The sequence below is a fragment of the Artemia franciscana genome, chromosome 8 (assembly GCF_032884065.1).
Source record: "Artemia franciscana chromosome 8, ASM3288406v1, whole genome shotgun sequence".
NCBI classification, from domain to species: Eukaryota; Metazoa; Arthropoda; class Branchiopoda; order Anostraca; family Artemiidae; genus Artemia; species Artemia franciscana.
The window spans coordinates 31,578,807-31,594,998 of record NC_088870.1 but is presented as its reverse complement, the minus strand read 5'-3'; the positions used below and the strand labels follow the sequence as shown (position 1 = coordinate 31,594,998).

The 16,192-nt window shown below is 32.8% G+C and overlaps 1 protein-coding gene across 6 annotated transcripts in view; it reads right to left on the bottom strand.

Annotated features, from left to right (window-relative positions):
* Positions 1-16,192, bottom strand: part of LOC136030301 (zinc finger protein 628-like) — a 271,742-nt gene that overhangs the window by 41,093 nt on the left and 214,457 nt on the right. For 5 of the 6 annotated variants that reach the window (XM_065709172.1, XM_065709174.1, XM_065709171.1 and 2 more), the window contains one exon: positions 5,998-6,310. In XM_065709172.1, coding sequence (XP_065565244.1) covers positions 5,998-6,310 — 313 coding nt within the window. The remainder of the gene's footprint in view (positions 1-5,997; positions 6,311-16,192) is intronic. The other variant, XM_065709175.1, reaches the window with a different exon arrangement.

Here is a 16,192-nt window from a genome sequence, read left to right as displayed (position 1 = left end):
TTTTTTATTTGTGTCGTAAATTTGGACGGAGAATCGTAAGAATAGGGAAATTGCAAAAAAAAAAAAAAAAAAAATGGAAAAAGATCTATAAAATGTACTAGGAGAGAAAAAAATTATGTGAATGAGGAATTAGAAAGGTAGAAAGATATGGAATTATGAGTAAGAGGTAAGATAGATAGGTAGTAAAGCAAAGGACATAATAGTGAAGTAGGGATGAATTAGATTACAAATAAGCAGGGAGTCTTAGAGCAAAAAAGAAAAACAAATGTGATTGGTTTCTCATTTTATTTTCAGGAGTAGGAAAAAAAAAAACAAATCACGGTTTGATTCTATCTATTACATGCAGTATCACCAGCCCATTATCAAGAAAACGATAAAGAAGAGGAAACCAGGAAAGGAGTTACATCCAGGATATTTCAGTATGAACTAAAGAACGCAGGATAACAGAAAGAAAAGAAGCAGAATTTAAAATATGCATTTGAAAAGGATTTTGTATATTTTCATTATTCTAGTCTATTTTCGAATAATAGTAAAAAAAGAGGCTACTATTGAGTAAGCAAGAGGGGGGAGTCCCTCTGTAAAGGTTTGAAGGCATTTTGGAATCAATACATTCCTGCTTCTAAATGTTAGGATGTACAAGGTCAAAATAAAGGGCCTCCATATACAAAACAATAGTAGAAAGTTGGAGTCAATGTCCATGATAGTACCTGGAAATCTGATCGAGGGGAAAGCGGATAGTAACTGAAATGAGTATACAGAAGGAGGAGTCTTACACGAATTATTTAGTTTTTAAATAAATTCAAATAAATTTGTTGAGTAAGAATCAGGTCATAAGGCCACACAATTCAAAACAGTTACTGTATGCACATTTTAAAACAGTAAATTTTGCAATTTTCAAGGATTTATTTTGTCACAGATCAAATCAACTTATAATTTTTTTTTAAATAGCAAGTATTTCCTTAGCATTCAAGGTGTTTTTGCACCGTGAAAATTCTCTGAAGGAGCTAAAAAGCCATTTTTTTAATATATCTATTGGTATTAAAATTCCATTTTTTAGAGTTTCGGTTACCACGAACTGTTTGAAAGCGGAGCGGATATTTTGACTAAAAACGTAAAGATTTGTATTTTAACAAAGAGATGGTTTTTAAATTCAGTCTGGCTGAAAATGATCATCGACCCCCTTCTGGAAATGTGCAGGAATTTATTTATATCAGACAAGCTGTCATTATCAATTTGCCCCTATTTTGTTTGTGGAGATATAAGCTTAGATTTTCTTTTGTTTGTTAAAAAGACGAGCTTTCGAGAGTTTTTGAATATAATTTTGGGCTATTATTTCCGATCGACACTTAGTATTTGTAATCAGTTGACTTCAAGCTCAGAATCACTTTTGCGCTTTATTTTTTTGTCAGTATGAAATCACATTTGTTTGATTTTAAGCAATTTGTCGCATCATCTAGGTGTTTTGGCTGTTATAAAAGAGTTTCATCCACCTACAGCTACTAAAATATTGCCACGAGTTTCTACCATCACAATTGAATTGAAAAACTGTTTGTAGATTTAAAGAAAATTGGAGATAGCGTAGTTGGATTTCCTTAATAATGTTAATTTACAGTGAGATTTATTTATCTTTTTTTATGGAGAAAAATAAGCCAATGAATTATAACATTAAATTTGAAACTTAAAATGTTTTTATAATTCCCAGTAACAGGTACTATATGTAAAAATAGGCAAAGTTCATAGTTGGCAGCTCTTCCCTCAGGGAATGGGAGCGGGAGGGGGGTTAAGTCATCCTCAAAGACATAGTTATTAGATTTTTCGACTATGCTAAGGAAAATGGCTACCTCAAAATTTTGGTCGTTCAACTTTGGGAAACAAATGGGCATGGGAGGGGGCTAGCTACTCTCCAATATTTTCTTTTAATTTCTGATCAAATCAGTCCTCTCCTGATCTTGTAGGATCACCTTGTTCGATACGATCACGCTTGGGTAAAATATACAAAAAAAATATTAAAAATGTGATCTTTCTTGTGGCAAAAAATGCAAAAGTCCGCAATTTCGTATACAAGAGCTTGAAAATTCCACAGTAGGGTTTTGTGATATGCTGAATCTGAGGGTATAATTTTCATTGAAATTACTTGATTTCTTAAGGATGTTTCTTCCTTTTTTCAGAAATTCGGCAAATTTTCTCATCTTGTAACTTCTGATGGGACACATTAAACTTGATGAAGCTTATATATTTTGAATAAGCATCGAAATTCAATTCTTTTGATGTATCTATTGTTATCAAGACTCTGTTACTTACAGTTTCAGTTACTATTGAGCCGCATCGCTCTTTACGTGGTAATGAAATGTTTGAAGTTGTCGCACTATAGGGTCAAGTACTTTTATAGCCCATGTTCTAAGAAGTCTACGAATTGTGTAACGTGTTTGATCCGTGAAAAATGGGATGCATCTGTTCGGTAGAGATATGTTGGGATGAAAATATGCCCGGCTTTTGATCTACTTTATATTTATAATTTTCTTTTTACGTTCAATTATTGATAGACATTGCACTCTGATTGTTGTAACCACTTATTTACCTTTGGTGTTAATGTCGTTGGTTTTTCGGATCAGAGCACGGCTTTTCTGGTTCGTACAAGTTAGACCACTCCTAGTTGTTGCAAAACAATCTGTTTTTCAATGCGAATTGTTGGTCTTAGGGTGCAGCAAACTATACCTCTGACTGTTTCTACAGTTGGTAGCTACACGAATTTTATAGTATATCGGAAGGGTATTACTTTTATATTCGTTAGTTTTAATACCCACAGCTAAATGAATTTTCTCTCAGAGGTAGGAAGTTTTTTTGATAGGAAAAAAAAGATGATAGTCTTTTTTTGACGGGTTTAGTACCTAGCTAAGACACCATATTTTTATCTTATAAAGGCTGATGGTATGCAATTGAAATTTCAGCTTGAGTTTTTTTTCTGTATGCGTTCTATTTCGAGTATATTATTGATAAAAAAAAAAAATGCTGTGAAAAACCCCAGACCCCTGAGCTCGACCCTTGGTCAATGAGGGGAACGGACGCTATATGTAAGGCTGCATGGTAACTGAATGTGTCAGCAAGGTAGCTGAACAAAATGGGGGAAGTTAGACGTAAACAGCTCACTTAAAAACCTTTATTAAGGGAAATCTTGGACATTTTACGTTTAAGGTTTTCATATATGCTAGCGAAATCGTTAATGTGACTGTTAAATATGGTCCGTTTGCCACGATTTTGTGGTCCTTAGCACTTATAAAAGACCTTAATTGTTTTGTCTTGCCAAATAGCCAGTATTCCAGAATGTTTTTTTTAACGATTTTTTTTAATTACTAATTTTTTTTCAAATAAGAAATTAAATTGAAAATTATAAAAATCTTAAGATGTCATGGCCTAGACCTGATGGCTCATTATCCTTGCGTACGCTACTTTAGCTGAAACTTTTCCTTTTACAGTTGAAGCTGAATTCATATAGCTTTAAAATGCTGGTATAACCTATGCCAAAAAACTAAAGTTCTTATTAATTTCAGGAATACTTATAAAGAATAGAGTAAGGTTTTATAAAAAATATGAATTTGTCTTTTTATTCGTGGACGTTCATGGAAGCAAGAGGACCAACTCTATGTAAAAAAAAACGCATTTTGTTTTTGCAGTTGCAAAAACATCATATAATAAATAAATAAGTTTTCCACCGTGCAAAAAAAAAATGTATACTTTAGGAGTATAAATAGAAAGAAAAAGAACAAAGTAAACAGACAGGACCGAGAAAACGGACCTAGTAAAAGTACGATAAAAGCAGAAAATACAAAAATATAGATTCACTAAAAAATTACCAGAACAAACGGAAAACCATGGATATTACTTCTTCATACCACAAAAAGGAATTCAGTTACAGCCCGCAATGGTGCCTTGTATAAACTGTTGATATTTGAAAAAACAATATTTATGCTCTTTATATTTACTGATTATACCTAAAATATGTATTATCATTTTTTTCATTCAACCAAGCAGCTACAAAGTCCTTAATTTGTGCTTGCACATTGCAAGTTTTAATTTTATACGTAACTTTAGAGCAAAAGCTGTTACAATATAGCAAATTAACAATAGAAAAGACCAAAATATATAGTTACCAACAATATAGACCAATATGCAGGGTCATACCAAAATTTTACCACCAAGAGGAGGGGGTTTAAACCGGGGACATAAGCATGAGATGGGCCTTGGCCCCCTCCAAAAACTTGACTATTCTGAATTTCTGGGCATTCTTATTCAGATTATCTAACAAGATTTATTTTATTTTCATTAGTCATCAGCTTGACAAAAAAAAAATCCTGCATACATGCCTGGTTCAAACCTAAAAATTTATCCCTTTAGGTAGGACACGGCTTTGCCTATTGAAAAAGAAATAAACTAACAAAGACAAATTTCAATTATTTTATTGTGAGCTCTGTAGCTATGCAGTTTTTACCGAAATCTTGCTAACGTTTTTCCTAATGTCTCCTACTAGTCTTCATTCAAATGGTTAAGTGTTTATATCTAGATGTTAAATTGACAACTTTAGTGAAGAACTGATAGAAATAAGCTGGAATGAGGTATGTAAGTGACAAGCCTAGAAAATTTAAATAAAGCTCCAAGATAAACGCTAATGATTGCATTATTACTAGCTTATTATCCAATAGCCGTGTCGTAGTTTAAATGCACTTGACATGTTATCAAAAAAGAAGAAGCTTGAAAAAAGAGAAACTTTAACAAGTAATTAAAAAAGATCATATCTGATTCAATTTTTTTTTATTGGTAACTCAATGAAACGTTATGACGAATATCAAATGCTAAGCTAAAAATTAAAACACATTGTACAGGGCTAATTTTACCTGATGTGAATTTCCTTGAATTGGAAACTCCTAGAAATGCTAAAAATATTTTGACCTCGGGAATGATCTTTTGATAACTTGGCATTACTGCAAGGGGAAATAAATAGCAGGATAAATAATTGACGTGTGTACTTACCAACTTCGTTGACCATGAAGAAAACTTTGACTTATTTTGTATAAATAAAAGACAACACATTGAAAAACTGCTAAGAAATATATTTCCTTATTAAGTCATAGTGTCAAGTAAATTTTTGTAAGGGCCCTGATACTTTCTTCTGTAGGTGCATACAATATTTAACTTCTAACCCCGCATGGCATTCCTTAAGATCTGCCTCAGATTTCACCTCCAAGTCTATAGTCCCGCTTTTATGCCGTCAAGGTGACGCATAGGAATCTAGATCAGGGGTTTCCTAATATATCAAAAGATGAAAATGGGGCTGGGGATAAGAAAAAGGCATTCCGTTTGAACATTTAATGATGTCCAAAGAACAAGTTGTACAAATTGTAATATTCCACGGGACGTAGTAGGGAGTATAGGGAAGAGGGGTAGGTATGCTTCAATCCCTCTTATCCTGTGCCCTATGTGCATAAAATAGCATGGCGGGCATCTCTTGTTGGTTTTGACTGTATAATTTGGGCGAAAACCTTCCTTGGAAATGGGCGCTTAAAAGAGCAGTGACAGGTAAATTCAGATTTTATCCATTCAGCTTTTTATGAATACAAAACTTGAAATACCTCTGTGAATGCTATATTGAAAATATGTAACTAAAAAACGAAAAATATGTTATTGCAGGCATTGGAGCATAAAAAAACCGCAAAATATGAGTAGATCACTTAAATTCATGTGTCTAAATCAAGAATATAATATATAGAAAGCTAAATTGAATTTACATCTGAAACTTCCTTGCTTAGACTGCATATTGACTTCGTTTTTACTGCTGAATTCTATTTAAGCGTTCCAATCATAGATTTGGTACATAACTTATCTGTGCAGAATGTCAAAACGAAAAAAAAAAAAAAAACTAGGGATAACAACCATCCTGTTCCTGATGTAATGAGCCAAAATAGCTATAAAAAGAAACAAAACAAAAGCAAAAAATAAACGTACCTGACGGATTGGGTTGCGTTTGTTGGGAATTTCCCTGATCTTGCTGCTGAAGACTAGCTGAGACTCCACTTTCTTTAGGCTCCTGTGACTGTTGCAGGATAGCTTTTGGCCCATCTTCTTGAATTATTGGAGGAAATATAGTCATTAAGCTGCTATTTCGTCCATCTCCTCCCATACCTGGGTTTGAGTTAGAAGAGGAGGACCCTTCTTTATGAATAGTCATGTGCTCAATCAATGCTTCAGTGGTTGTGAAGACTTTTTGGCAAAGAGGACAAGCAGGAGTGGCGGAAGTTCCAATAAGGGCGGCATGCTGCTGCGAACAAACGGTTTGCACAATGAATTAAATAGCTTCGCATAAAGCAACTAAATTTATAAAATCTTAAACTGTGTTCTATGTTTTTTTCGTAATGGAGTAAAACGATTTATATGTCTTGTATCTAATAAAGTACGTTAACACACCAAGGAACTTCAGTCCTAAACTTGGCTTACATTCTGGATTTGATCGCTAATTACGTTCTTTACACCAGTCCTCCATACCTCTTTCTCGAGATATTAACTTTTTTTTTTAATTTTCTATCTATACGATGTAGTTTATTTTTTCTGATACTCTTTTTGAATGTTTGCCAGTAAAATGTTTCCCCCCAGATTAAATTTTTACATAATTGCCGGTCCAAAACTATTTTGTCGTCATTCGGCCTGCCTTGTCCATGGCCTATTCTCACGCTTATTAACCCTTCTTAATAATTACATATTTTCTACTGAAAATATTCCAAAAATCGCAGATTTTTGCCCAAACACCAATTAAAGAAGAGTAGCAAAATAGGGGAAACAATAGAAAAGGAAAAGCGTAATTATTTGTTTCCATGTAATTTTGTAGTGAATGTTTTTGTGACCATGCAAAAGTAAAAGGTAGAAAAGGTAAGGACAATTTGAGAAATTAAAGCAATGATAATGATAGCTTAAAATTAAAAAGGTAGCTATTCCTAGTAATTATAGGGAAAAACTTTGTAAAATTCATTAAAAAGGAAATACCGATATAAGTCATACTACTAGTGACGATACTAGAAAATATAACAAAAATTAAAAAAAAGAAAGAAAAAGCAACGATGAAATCCTTGAAATAAATCTAAACACACAGAAACATCCCGGGGAGATTTTTCTATTTTGAATTGTTAATTTTTAATCTTTAGTTTAATTAATAAAGTGATCATGCCAAGTTTCGTGATCATTCTCGAAGTTCAGTGCTAGTTTTCTACTGAAAACTTTTATGTCCAATTGTTTCGTGAGTAAAATTTGGTGGTCGTAAAAGGTTGATAAATATTTAAAGGACAGACAGGGGCACATACAGGATTTCTTTCGGGGGAATTATAAAATGCAACTAAAAAAAACCATCATAAATGTGTTTATATGCAATTTTATCACGTTTTTACAAGTCAGAAAAAAATTTCAGGGGATGGGGGTTTAAACCCCGCCCCCTGGATACGGCCTCGAGAGTAGATGGTTTTACTCACACTCATAAGAAAACAACAAAAACACAAAAATGGTTTGGAATACTAACCCTTTCCACCCTAGGAGTAACTAAATAGAACCTTAAAATGTTTCAGAGGATATTAATCAGTTTAAAGTAAATATTTAATTCGTTTAAATGTAAAATTAAAAAATTGAAATAAAGCAACTGACAATCCCAACTTTCCTTCCTTTCACTAACCTTTAATTCAGTCTGAAAATCAAGCTTATGGTATTTATTAGCATAATCATGTGTATTTTAGTTGGTTAAATGGCTAGGTGATGCGTGTTCTGCAATAGAATTTTGTGTACAGTTTTATTGACTTAGAACATGCATTCACAGGCGAAAACCCAAGCTAAAATGATTCCGTTTTAAAGAAATAGCTGAAACATAAATATTATCTATTCTTGAATAAATTAAAATAATTTGAAAAAAACAAGTTTTTATGTAAAAGTGAAATCAAACAGAAAGGACGAAAATACACATGTTTTCTGTAAGACTAAAAATGGCAAGTGTTTAATTCAAATATTCCTTAAAGCAATAGCCAAATGAAACGCTTTCTGTTACAAAACGGTAGGATTTGTTACGTTCTAAGATGTTTTCAGTAAATAACCAGTTAAACTTTAGCATAGAGAGTGTGGGATTAAGGGAGTGGCAGAGTCTATCTTGTTTAGAGTATCTCTGCTCATCTTTAATTTAAAGTAACTCTTTATCTCCATGTAAAAAAAAAGTTTTTTAAACTAAATCTTATTACGTTTTAGGCTGTTATAACAAATAAATAAAAGACTCTACAATGATCTAATTAAACACAAAACGTTTTATCATGTCCTAGCGTTCTCTTGGAATGGAAATGGGTAGGCTATATAATGTTTTTTTAAGAGCCTGAACAAAACATCTATCAAAAACTTTTTGGCTTTGTGGAAGTTCGACAGAATTTGGGCCTAAGTGGTCACCCTATGGCGCATAAACTACTGAAGGAAGTCAGTTCATCAAACACGGTCTTGTTGGGTGCTTAAAATTAGGACCAAAACAAAAAAACTGTTCAAACGAGGTTTCTCTCTATTTTCTATGACCATTGCTTGAAAACAATCACCCTTGAAAAAAAAAGTTTAAATAAAGGCGGCCTTCTATCTTCATATACAATTGGTTGCAAAAGTCTCTTGAAATGTCAAGGGATTGGAAATTGATGGCTGTCTTCAGTTTTAAGCTATTTAGCTTCATTAAAGTTTTTGCTTAATAATATTTTCATCCTTTCTGGGCAAAAATATTTGCCCGGCAATGACCAAAAATGACATTTTATTACTGCTTATCTTAGTAATACTAATCACAACTATTACAAAGCTTTAAAATCAATAAATTTCACATATGTGAAAGCTGCACGAATAATTAGAATACCGATTTTATAATGCAAACAACGTTAATTCTAAAGTTGTTTTCTTGAAAGATATACAAAATGATAATTTGCATAATTTTAGAATAGGACTTACACTCTCCAAAAAGGGGTGCAATCTTTATAGAAATTACATAATGAAATTTAACATGAAAGAGAACCCTGAAGTTACTACCTTAAAAAAAAATTTCTTGTTTTCAGAAGGCAGTCACGAATGTGGTCGATTTGTTGAAATGCGTTTATTTCTCATAATATACGGAACGGAACGCTTTATCTTCATTTTGAGCTTTAATGTCCCTCTTTACTTTCTTTCAAAGAAAATATAAGTTTTTTTATTTAATTAAAAATCAAAGAATGTTCTAGGTTTAAAATTTTATGTTTGCCTACGATACTTTTTGTAGGTATATATCACTTCGGCATTTGATGAAGAGCAGTAGTATTCTTTGGTTACTTGAAAAGGCAGCTAGAACATTTAATTTTTTACAAAGGTTTTTATTAGTAAAAATATACGTAACTTACGAATGAACTTACGTAACGATCTTCTATATTCGTATGGTTTTATTACGTATATAAGGGGGTTCGCTCCCCTCGTCAATACCTCGCTCTTTACACTAAAGCTTAAATTTTGTCCCAATTCCTTAAGAATAACCTGAATCACAAATGCCGTAGAATAAATGGTTGAAACCACTGGAAATACTTTAGTGTGAAGAGCAAGGCATTAGGCGGAGGTAAATCCATCATATGCGTAATAATTTCTGTTCGTTTTATGTTTTAATTCTGCTACATACTTTCAGTTAAAAAACTTTTTCATATTTATTTTTCTATTGTTTTCTTATAAGAATGCTGAAAATCCTGCGTCCCCTTCATGGAAATTATCTTCCCCCATGACAAATTCCTCCATGGAAACCTGCCCCCACGTAACCCCTCTACCCAACCAAAAAATCCCCCTGAAAACGTCTGTACACTTAAATAAAAATTACATTATTATGTAAACACTGGTCGAAGTTTTTAACTTGCAGCTCCTCCCACAGGGACTTTGGGGGAGTAAGTCGTTCCCCAGAAACATAGTTCCTAGGTTATTCGACTATGTTGAATAAAATGGCTATCTCAGAATTTTGATCCGGTGACTTTGGGAAAAATGAACGTTGGAGGGGGCCTAGGTGCCTTCCCATTCTTTTAGTCACTTAAAAATGGCACTAGAACTTTTAATGTACTTTAGAATGAGCCCTCTTGCAACATTCTAGGACCACTGGGTCGATACAGTCACCCCTGGGAAAAACAATAAATAAACAAAAAAACACCCATCCGTGATCAGTTTTGTGGCAGTAAATGCAAAATTCCACATTTTTGTAGATAGGAGCTTGACGCTTCTACTGTAGGGTTCCCTGATACGCTGAATCTGATGGTGTGATTTTTGTTAAGATTCTATTACTTTTAAGGGTGTTTACCTCCACTTTCTAAAATAAGGTAAATTTTCTCTGGCTCGTAACTTTTGATGGGTAAGACTAAACTTGATGAAACTTATATATTTAAAATCAGCATTAAAATCCAATTCTTTTGATTTAACTATTGGTATCAAAATTCCGTTTTATAAAGTTTCGGCTACTATTGAGCCGGGTCGCTCCTTACTACAGTTCGTTACCACAAACTGTTTGATACTTTCTTTCTCAAATACTTTATTTAATATTGCTGGAGGACACGAAGTTTACCTGAAACCAAAAGAGACAATATACTTTAAATCCCCTTTTGAAAATTTAGCGCACATATTCCGCTTTTACTATTTACTTTTGAACTTTTACTTTCTACATGATGGAGACACTTTTCTATCCAGAAGGTTTTATGGATCCAATCTAATTCTAGTTTTTCCAAAAGATCTAAAGAAAACACCCAATGGCAGCCTCTTCATTTTCCTTATGCCTCCCATCTGCTGGGAAGATTATTAATTTGGAAAATTTTTGAAAGATGAGAGACTTTTCTTGCATTAGGACTCCATTGGGAAATAACAAGTTTCCATAATTGAGAGCTGTGCGCGTTTCTAAAAAGAGGAATTATATTTCAAAGCTACTTTCTGAAAGTTGAATGATTAGACGAGCTTCTGGAAAATTATATTTTGTTTTAGCCAATTAAATGATTGTCTTATAACTTAAAATATACTTTTAGTAGCATTTAAGTGTTAAAACCCAAGTAAATCTGTTACTTGTGAAGTAATCTAAACAAAAATGGATAATTTATTCTTATTATTGATTTACTAGACAAAATTTAATTGTTTTATATTAGTGCCTTTCATTTATTAATTCAAAGTGTCAATATTTAATATTGTCACTGGTTATTTCTTTTGGAATGGGGGTCAATGGTGTGAGTCTATAAGCTCAGCCAGAGTCGACCCAGCTCTGAATAAATAGAAATCAGGGGAAAACACACACGAAGCGTAAGATGATTTGCCCCCAACCACGCATTGCACTCCTGGCCGAAGGCAGGGAATCAGAAGATCGGTACCTGCGTAGCGCAGACCATTAGTCAGCATGAAAAAAGTTTTTTTTTAAAAGTTAATATTTAAGCACATATATTTGTGTATTTTTTCAGGATAAACAAATTTCCCATGTCCCACACCACCCTACGTTATCCCAAAATGAAAAAAAAACATGTTGTAAAAAAAACATCGATGCATACAAGCAAGAAATTTTTGTTATGGTGTTTCGTTCAAATAAGAGAAAAAACTGGAATGTTACCAAAATAAGCACATAAAATGAACTTATAACAACAACAATAGTAAAATTAGGTTTTGATATAGGGCTATACGAAGGTAGTAGGGGAGGGTGTCTGGGATTCTGTGAGTGAATTTAGAATTGATAATACCAGTGCAAGACTCCCCTTTTGAAACAGACACAAAAATTCAGATCCTCTTTTCTGAAATAAATGGTATAATAATTTTTTTTTTTACTTCATTACATTCAAAAATTCTCTTTATGTGATTTAAGAATGACGGTTAATTTGAACGGTCTTAACCCCCCCCTCCAGGGGCTGGAATCTCGAAGGTAGAGCTAAAAACAGCTACGAAGCAGCTAAATTGTTGAAAAATCATTGAGCCACGGTGAGTATCAGTTGCCTTCGTTCTAGGCCCATCTACTAGAATTACATTTTTTAAATTTGTCAGTCGTGTTGTAAATATAAGAAATTGTTTAATACAAATTTCAAGAGAAGGCCAAGGTCCCCTGGAAGCACACCAACCAGTTTGCATCATGACCGGACTGAATAGGTGCAGGTCCGATTGGATTTTTTGTGGGGCCCACTCTATATATTAAATATCTAAATAAAACATACCTGCACAGTAGTTTACTTACGTAAAGTAAGTCAGGTACTTTGTACAAAACTCTTTAATATAGTATTATCCCGAATAAACCTAATAAATTTGACATGAACTTCTGCGGTTATCAGTTTTCTATATTATAAGGGATATATTATGTAATGCTAAGCACATTAAAAAATCTCGTCCAGCAATGCAAACTTAAAATAAACATGTTTTTTAATTAATTTAATAGCCCATACTTTATCCCTCATTGTCAAAAACAATTTACTTTAAATTTCAAAATCTATTTTAAGTTCATTTCGATGGTAATAAGGGGCCAGATTGGGCACAACTGCTCATATCCCCCTTTATACGGCCATGGTTTTCATGAGATACAAGTCACATATAGTCTTAAAACACATTATAGTAGTTGATTATAAATAATTTTATCAGACAAAAATTCAAGAATATTGATGAATACAAGACATATTACAGTCTGGAAGCTATTTAGTCCGAGATATTAGACAATCTTGTTATATCAAGTTTTGTCAATGCTGATGTTATTAAATATTTATTTTAACTGCTATATACATCCCGCACAAATACTCTTTTCCTCACTCGCTTTTGATAAATTGGTTTAATGAGCTGTTAAACTTATTTCCATTAAATTTGTATTTACTTTATGTTTATAAAGTTGCCCAGTATTTAGCAATTCAATTTCTCATTTATACGGTTTGATTCGATCAGTGCTCATCTTTTTATTTTATCCAAAGTTTTATTTTCCACTTCCTGTATTTTGCTGCGTTTATTTCTCATTTCTTTTTGTGTAAATCTACATTGTTTTTGTAGTTGCAGATGTGAAATCCGCTTATTATATGAAAAATAAAAGGAATAATAGGAAAAAAACCCTCAAAATCAAGATATTCATGAGGCTAGGGCAGGAGGAAGGATGTGGATTCAAAAATCTCCCCCAGCTTAAATGGATGGCCTGAAAAATTTCCATGTTAGCTCTTCAAGTTTTAATTCTAACATTAGTTTGCTTCTTTAGAGTAAAACTAAAAATACAATTTCAGAATTTTATCGACTCAGGATGGCAATTCCTAATCTAATTAAGGCGTAAGTTTCACTTACATTTTCGATAGCACATCAATTAATAATGCCCCCTAGTCTGTCAAGTCGAAAAACCTTGAAAAGTCTCGTCACATACTTCTCCCCCCTGTCCCCCCTCTCGGCGGCCATACACACAAACATAGATACACAAACACACACAGACAAACACACAAACAGACACACACACACCCACACACACACACACACACACACACACACACATATATATATATATTTATATTTGTATATATATATATATATATATATATATATATATATATATATATATATATATATATATATATAAGCTTACAATAAGCTTAGCTTTATGTTCATCCGTAGTTCAAAGAGCACGTCGTCACTTGACTTAATGTTTCAAACAGTTCGTGTAACGAACTGTAGTAAGGTGCTACTCGGCTCAATAGTAACCGAAACTCTAAAAAACAGAATTTTTACACCAATAGTTACATCAAAAGCACCATATTTTTATGCTGATTATATATATATATATATATATATATATATATATATATATATATATATATATATATATATATATATATATATATATATATATATATATATATATATATATATATATATATATATATATATATGAGTTTCATTGAGTTTAGTCTTGCCCATCAAAAGTTATGAGCCTGAGAAAATTTGTCTTATTTTAGAAAACAGGGGAAAACGCACCCTGAAAGTCATAGAATCTGAACTAAATTCACACCATCAGATTCAGCGTAAAAAGAACCCAACTGTAGCAGTTTCAAGCTCCTATCTATAAAATGTGGAATTTTGTATTTTTTGCCAGAAGACAGATCACGGAGTCGTGTTTTTTTTTTCTTTCCCAGTGGTTATCGTATCGACCCAGTGGTCCTAGAGTGTTGCGAGAGGGTTCAGTCTAACGGAAATTAAAAGTTCTAGTGTTCTTTTTAAGTGAACAAAGAAACGGAGGGCACCTAGGCCCCCTCCCGAAGTCAAACAAATACAACGTAGAAACAATAGGGAAAGTTTTTTCAAGACAATGGAAATTATTTATGTAGATATTTCGGCCCTATGTCCAAGGGCCGTCTTCAGCACAATACAATACTATATATATATATAAAAGAACTTACATCAAATTGTGAGAATTAAAACTGAATATAAAAACACTTATTAAAACATTTTTTTTTTTTAAATATAGCCCTAGCATCCTCACTTCAGCGAAGTTCAACCAGGACTGGCGAAAAGAATGAAATGAAGAAATATAAACTCATTCAAACTAAAGAGAAATAAAATGATTAGATGCAATTTCTTAAAGCTAATCTTGCTTGTTTAGCAGCCTGTCTCAAAGGCCTTTTCGTAGTTGGTTCAGTAATATTATAAATTGGTTTAGTAAAATATTTTGTTAGATCATTTTTAATTAAATTTGAGTATAAAGAATTTAGTGAGTATTCCCCCAAGTCCCTGTTCAAAGAAATATTTTTATTTATTTTGAGATTAATTTCAATTGATTCTCGAACCACCTGTTTTATTCCCAAATCATTACTAATGAGTGAAGAGTTTTCAAAATGTATCATGTGGGACGGATTATTAAATATATGCCAACCTAGAGCAGAATCAAAGGAGTTGTTGGAACCATTTGAAATTAAGGCCTTGTCTATGTCATTTTTATGCTGTTGTAACCTTTTGTCTAGATTCTGATGGGTCCTGCCGACATAGTATTTTCCGCAATCACAGGGTATTTGATAGACCCCTCTTTGGCGAGTAACTGGGGTCTTATCTTTACCCGAATTTAAGAAATTGATGATTTTAAAATTATTAGTAAAAACTACGTACAGATTATTTTTTGTGCAAATATTTTTTAATTTTGTTGTAATCTTTGGGATATACGGAAGATAGACAATATTTGAGGGCTTATCAATAGCCTCACATTGTGAAGTATCTTCTTCGATTTTACAAGAGTGTCTTTTTATTCTACGGCTAATTATTTTATTTACAAAAGGAATGGGGTATCCATTACCAAAAAGAATATCTCTGATAAAATTTATTTCTGCATTTATATATGAATGGGAGCAAATATTTAGGGCACGATCAATGAGGGAAATTACAACTGCTCTTTTAACTTGTGGGGGGTGATTTGAATTAAAGTGAAGATATCTATTGTTTTGTGTTGGCTTTCGATATATAGTAAAATCCAGTTCATCAGCATTACGAATAATTAATACATCTAAAAACGGTAGTTTATTTTCAATTTCAACTTCAAGGGTGAACTGCAAATTTCGGTCATAAGTGTTAAGATGATCTAAGAAGCCCCGAAGTTCAGCTTCCCCATAATTCCAAAGTGAAATTACGTCATCCATATAACGACCCCAATAGACATGTTTTAGGAAATAAGAATTCAATGCCCAATTCTCAAGATTCTCGACGTAAATATTTGCTAGTAGCCCGGATAAAGGTGCCCTCATGGGTAATCCATTTTTTTTGCTGATAAAAAGAATCGGGAAATTGAAAATACATAGAAAACTTATTACAAATTTTAACAAGAGTCATTAAAACTTCACAATCAATTCCTGTCGCTGAAGTCTCGATCAAGTGGTAATTTTCTTCTATTTTGTTTTTTAATAATTCCTCTGAAATAGTTACATCTATATTTGTATACATGGAAACAATGTCGAAACTACTAACTATTGTGTTTTCTGAAATACTTGTGTTGCTAAGTTTTTTAATCAAATCTGCCGAGTTATGAATATAGGAATTTTGAGAATACAATAAAGGTTTGAAAGCTGCACAAAGCCATTTTCCAATATTGGCAGCGGGAGCTTTAGTACAAGCTACAATAGGTCTTAAGGGAATACCCTGTTTATGTATTTTTGGTAAACCGTAGAGTTTAGGACAGAAACTACCACGGGGA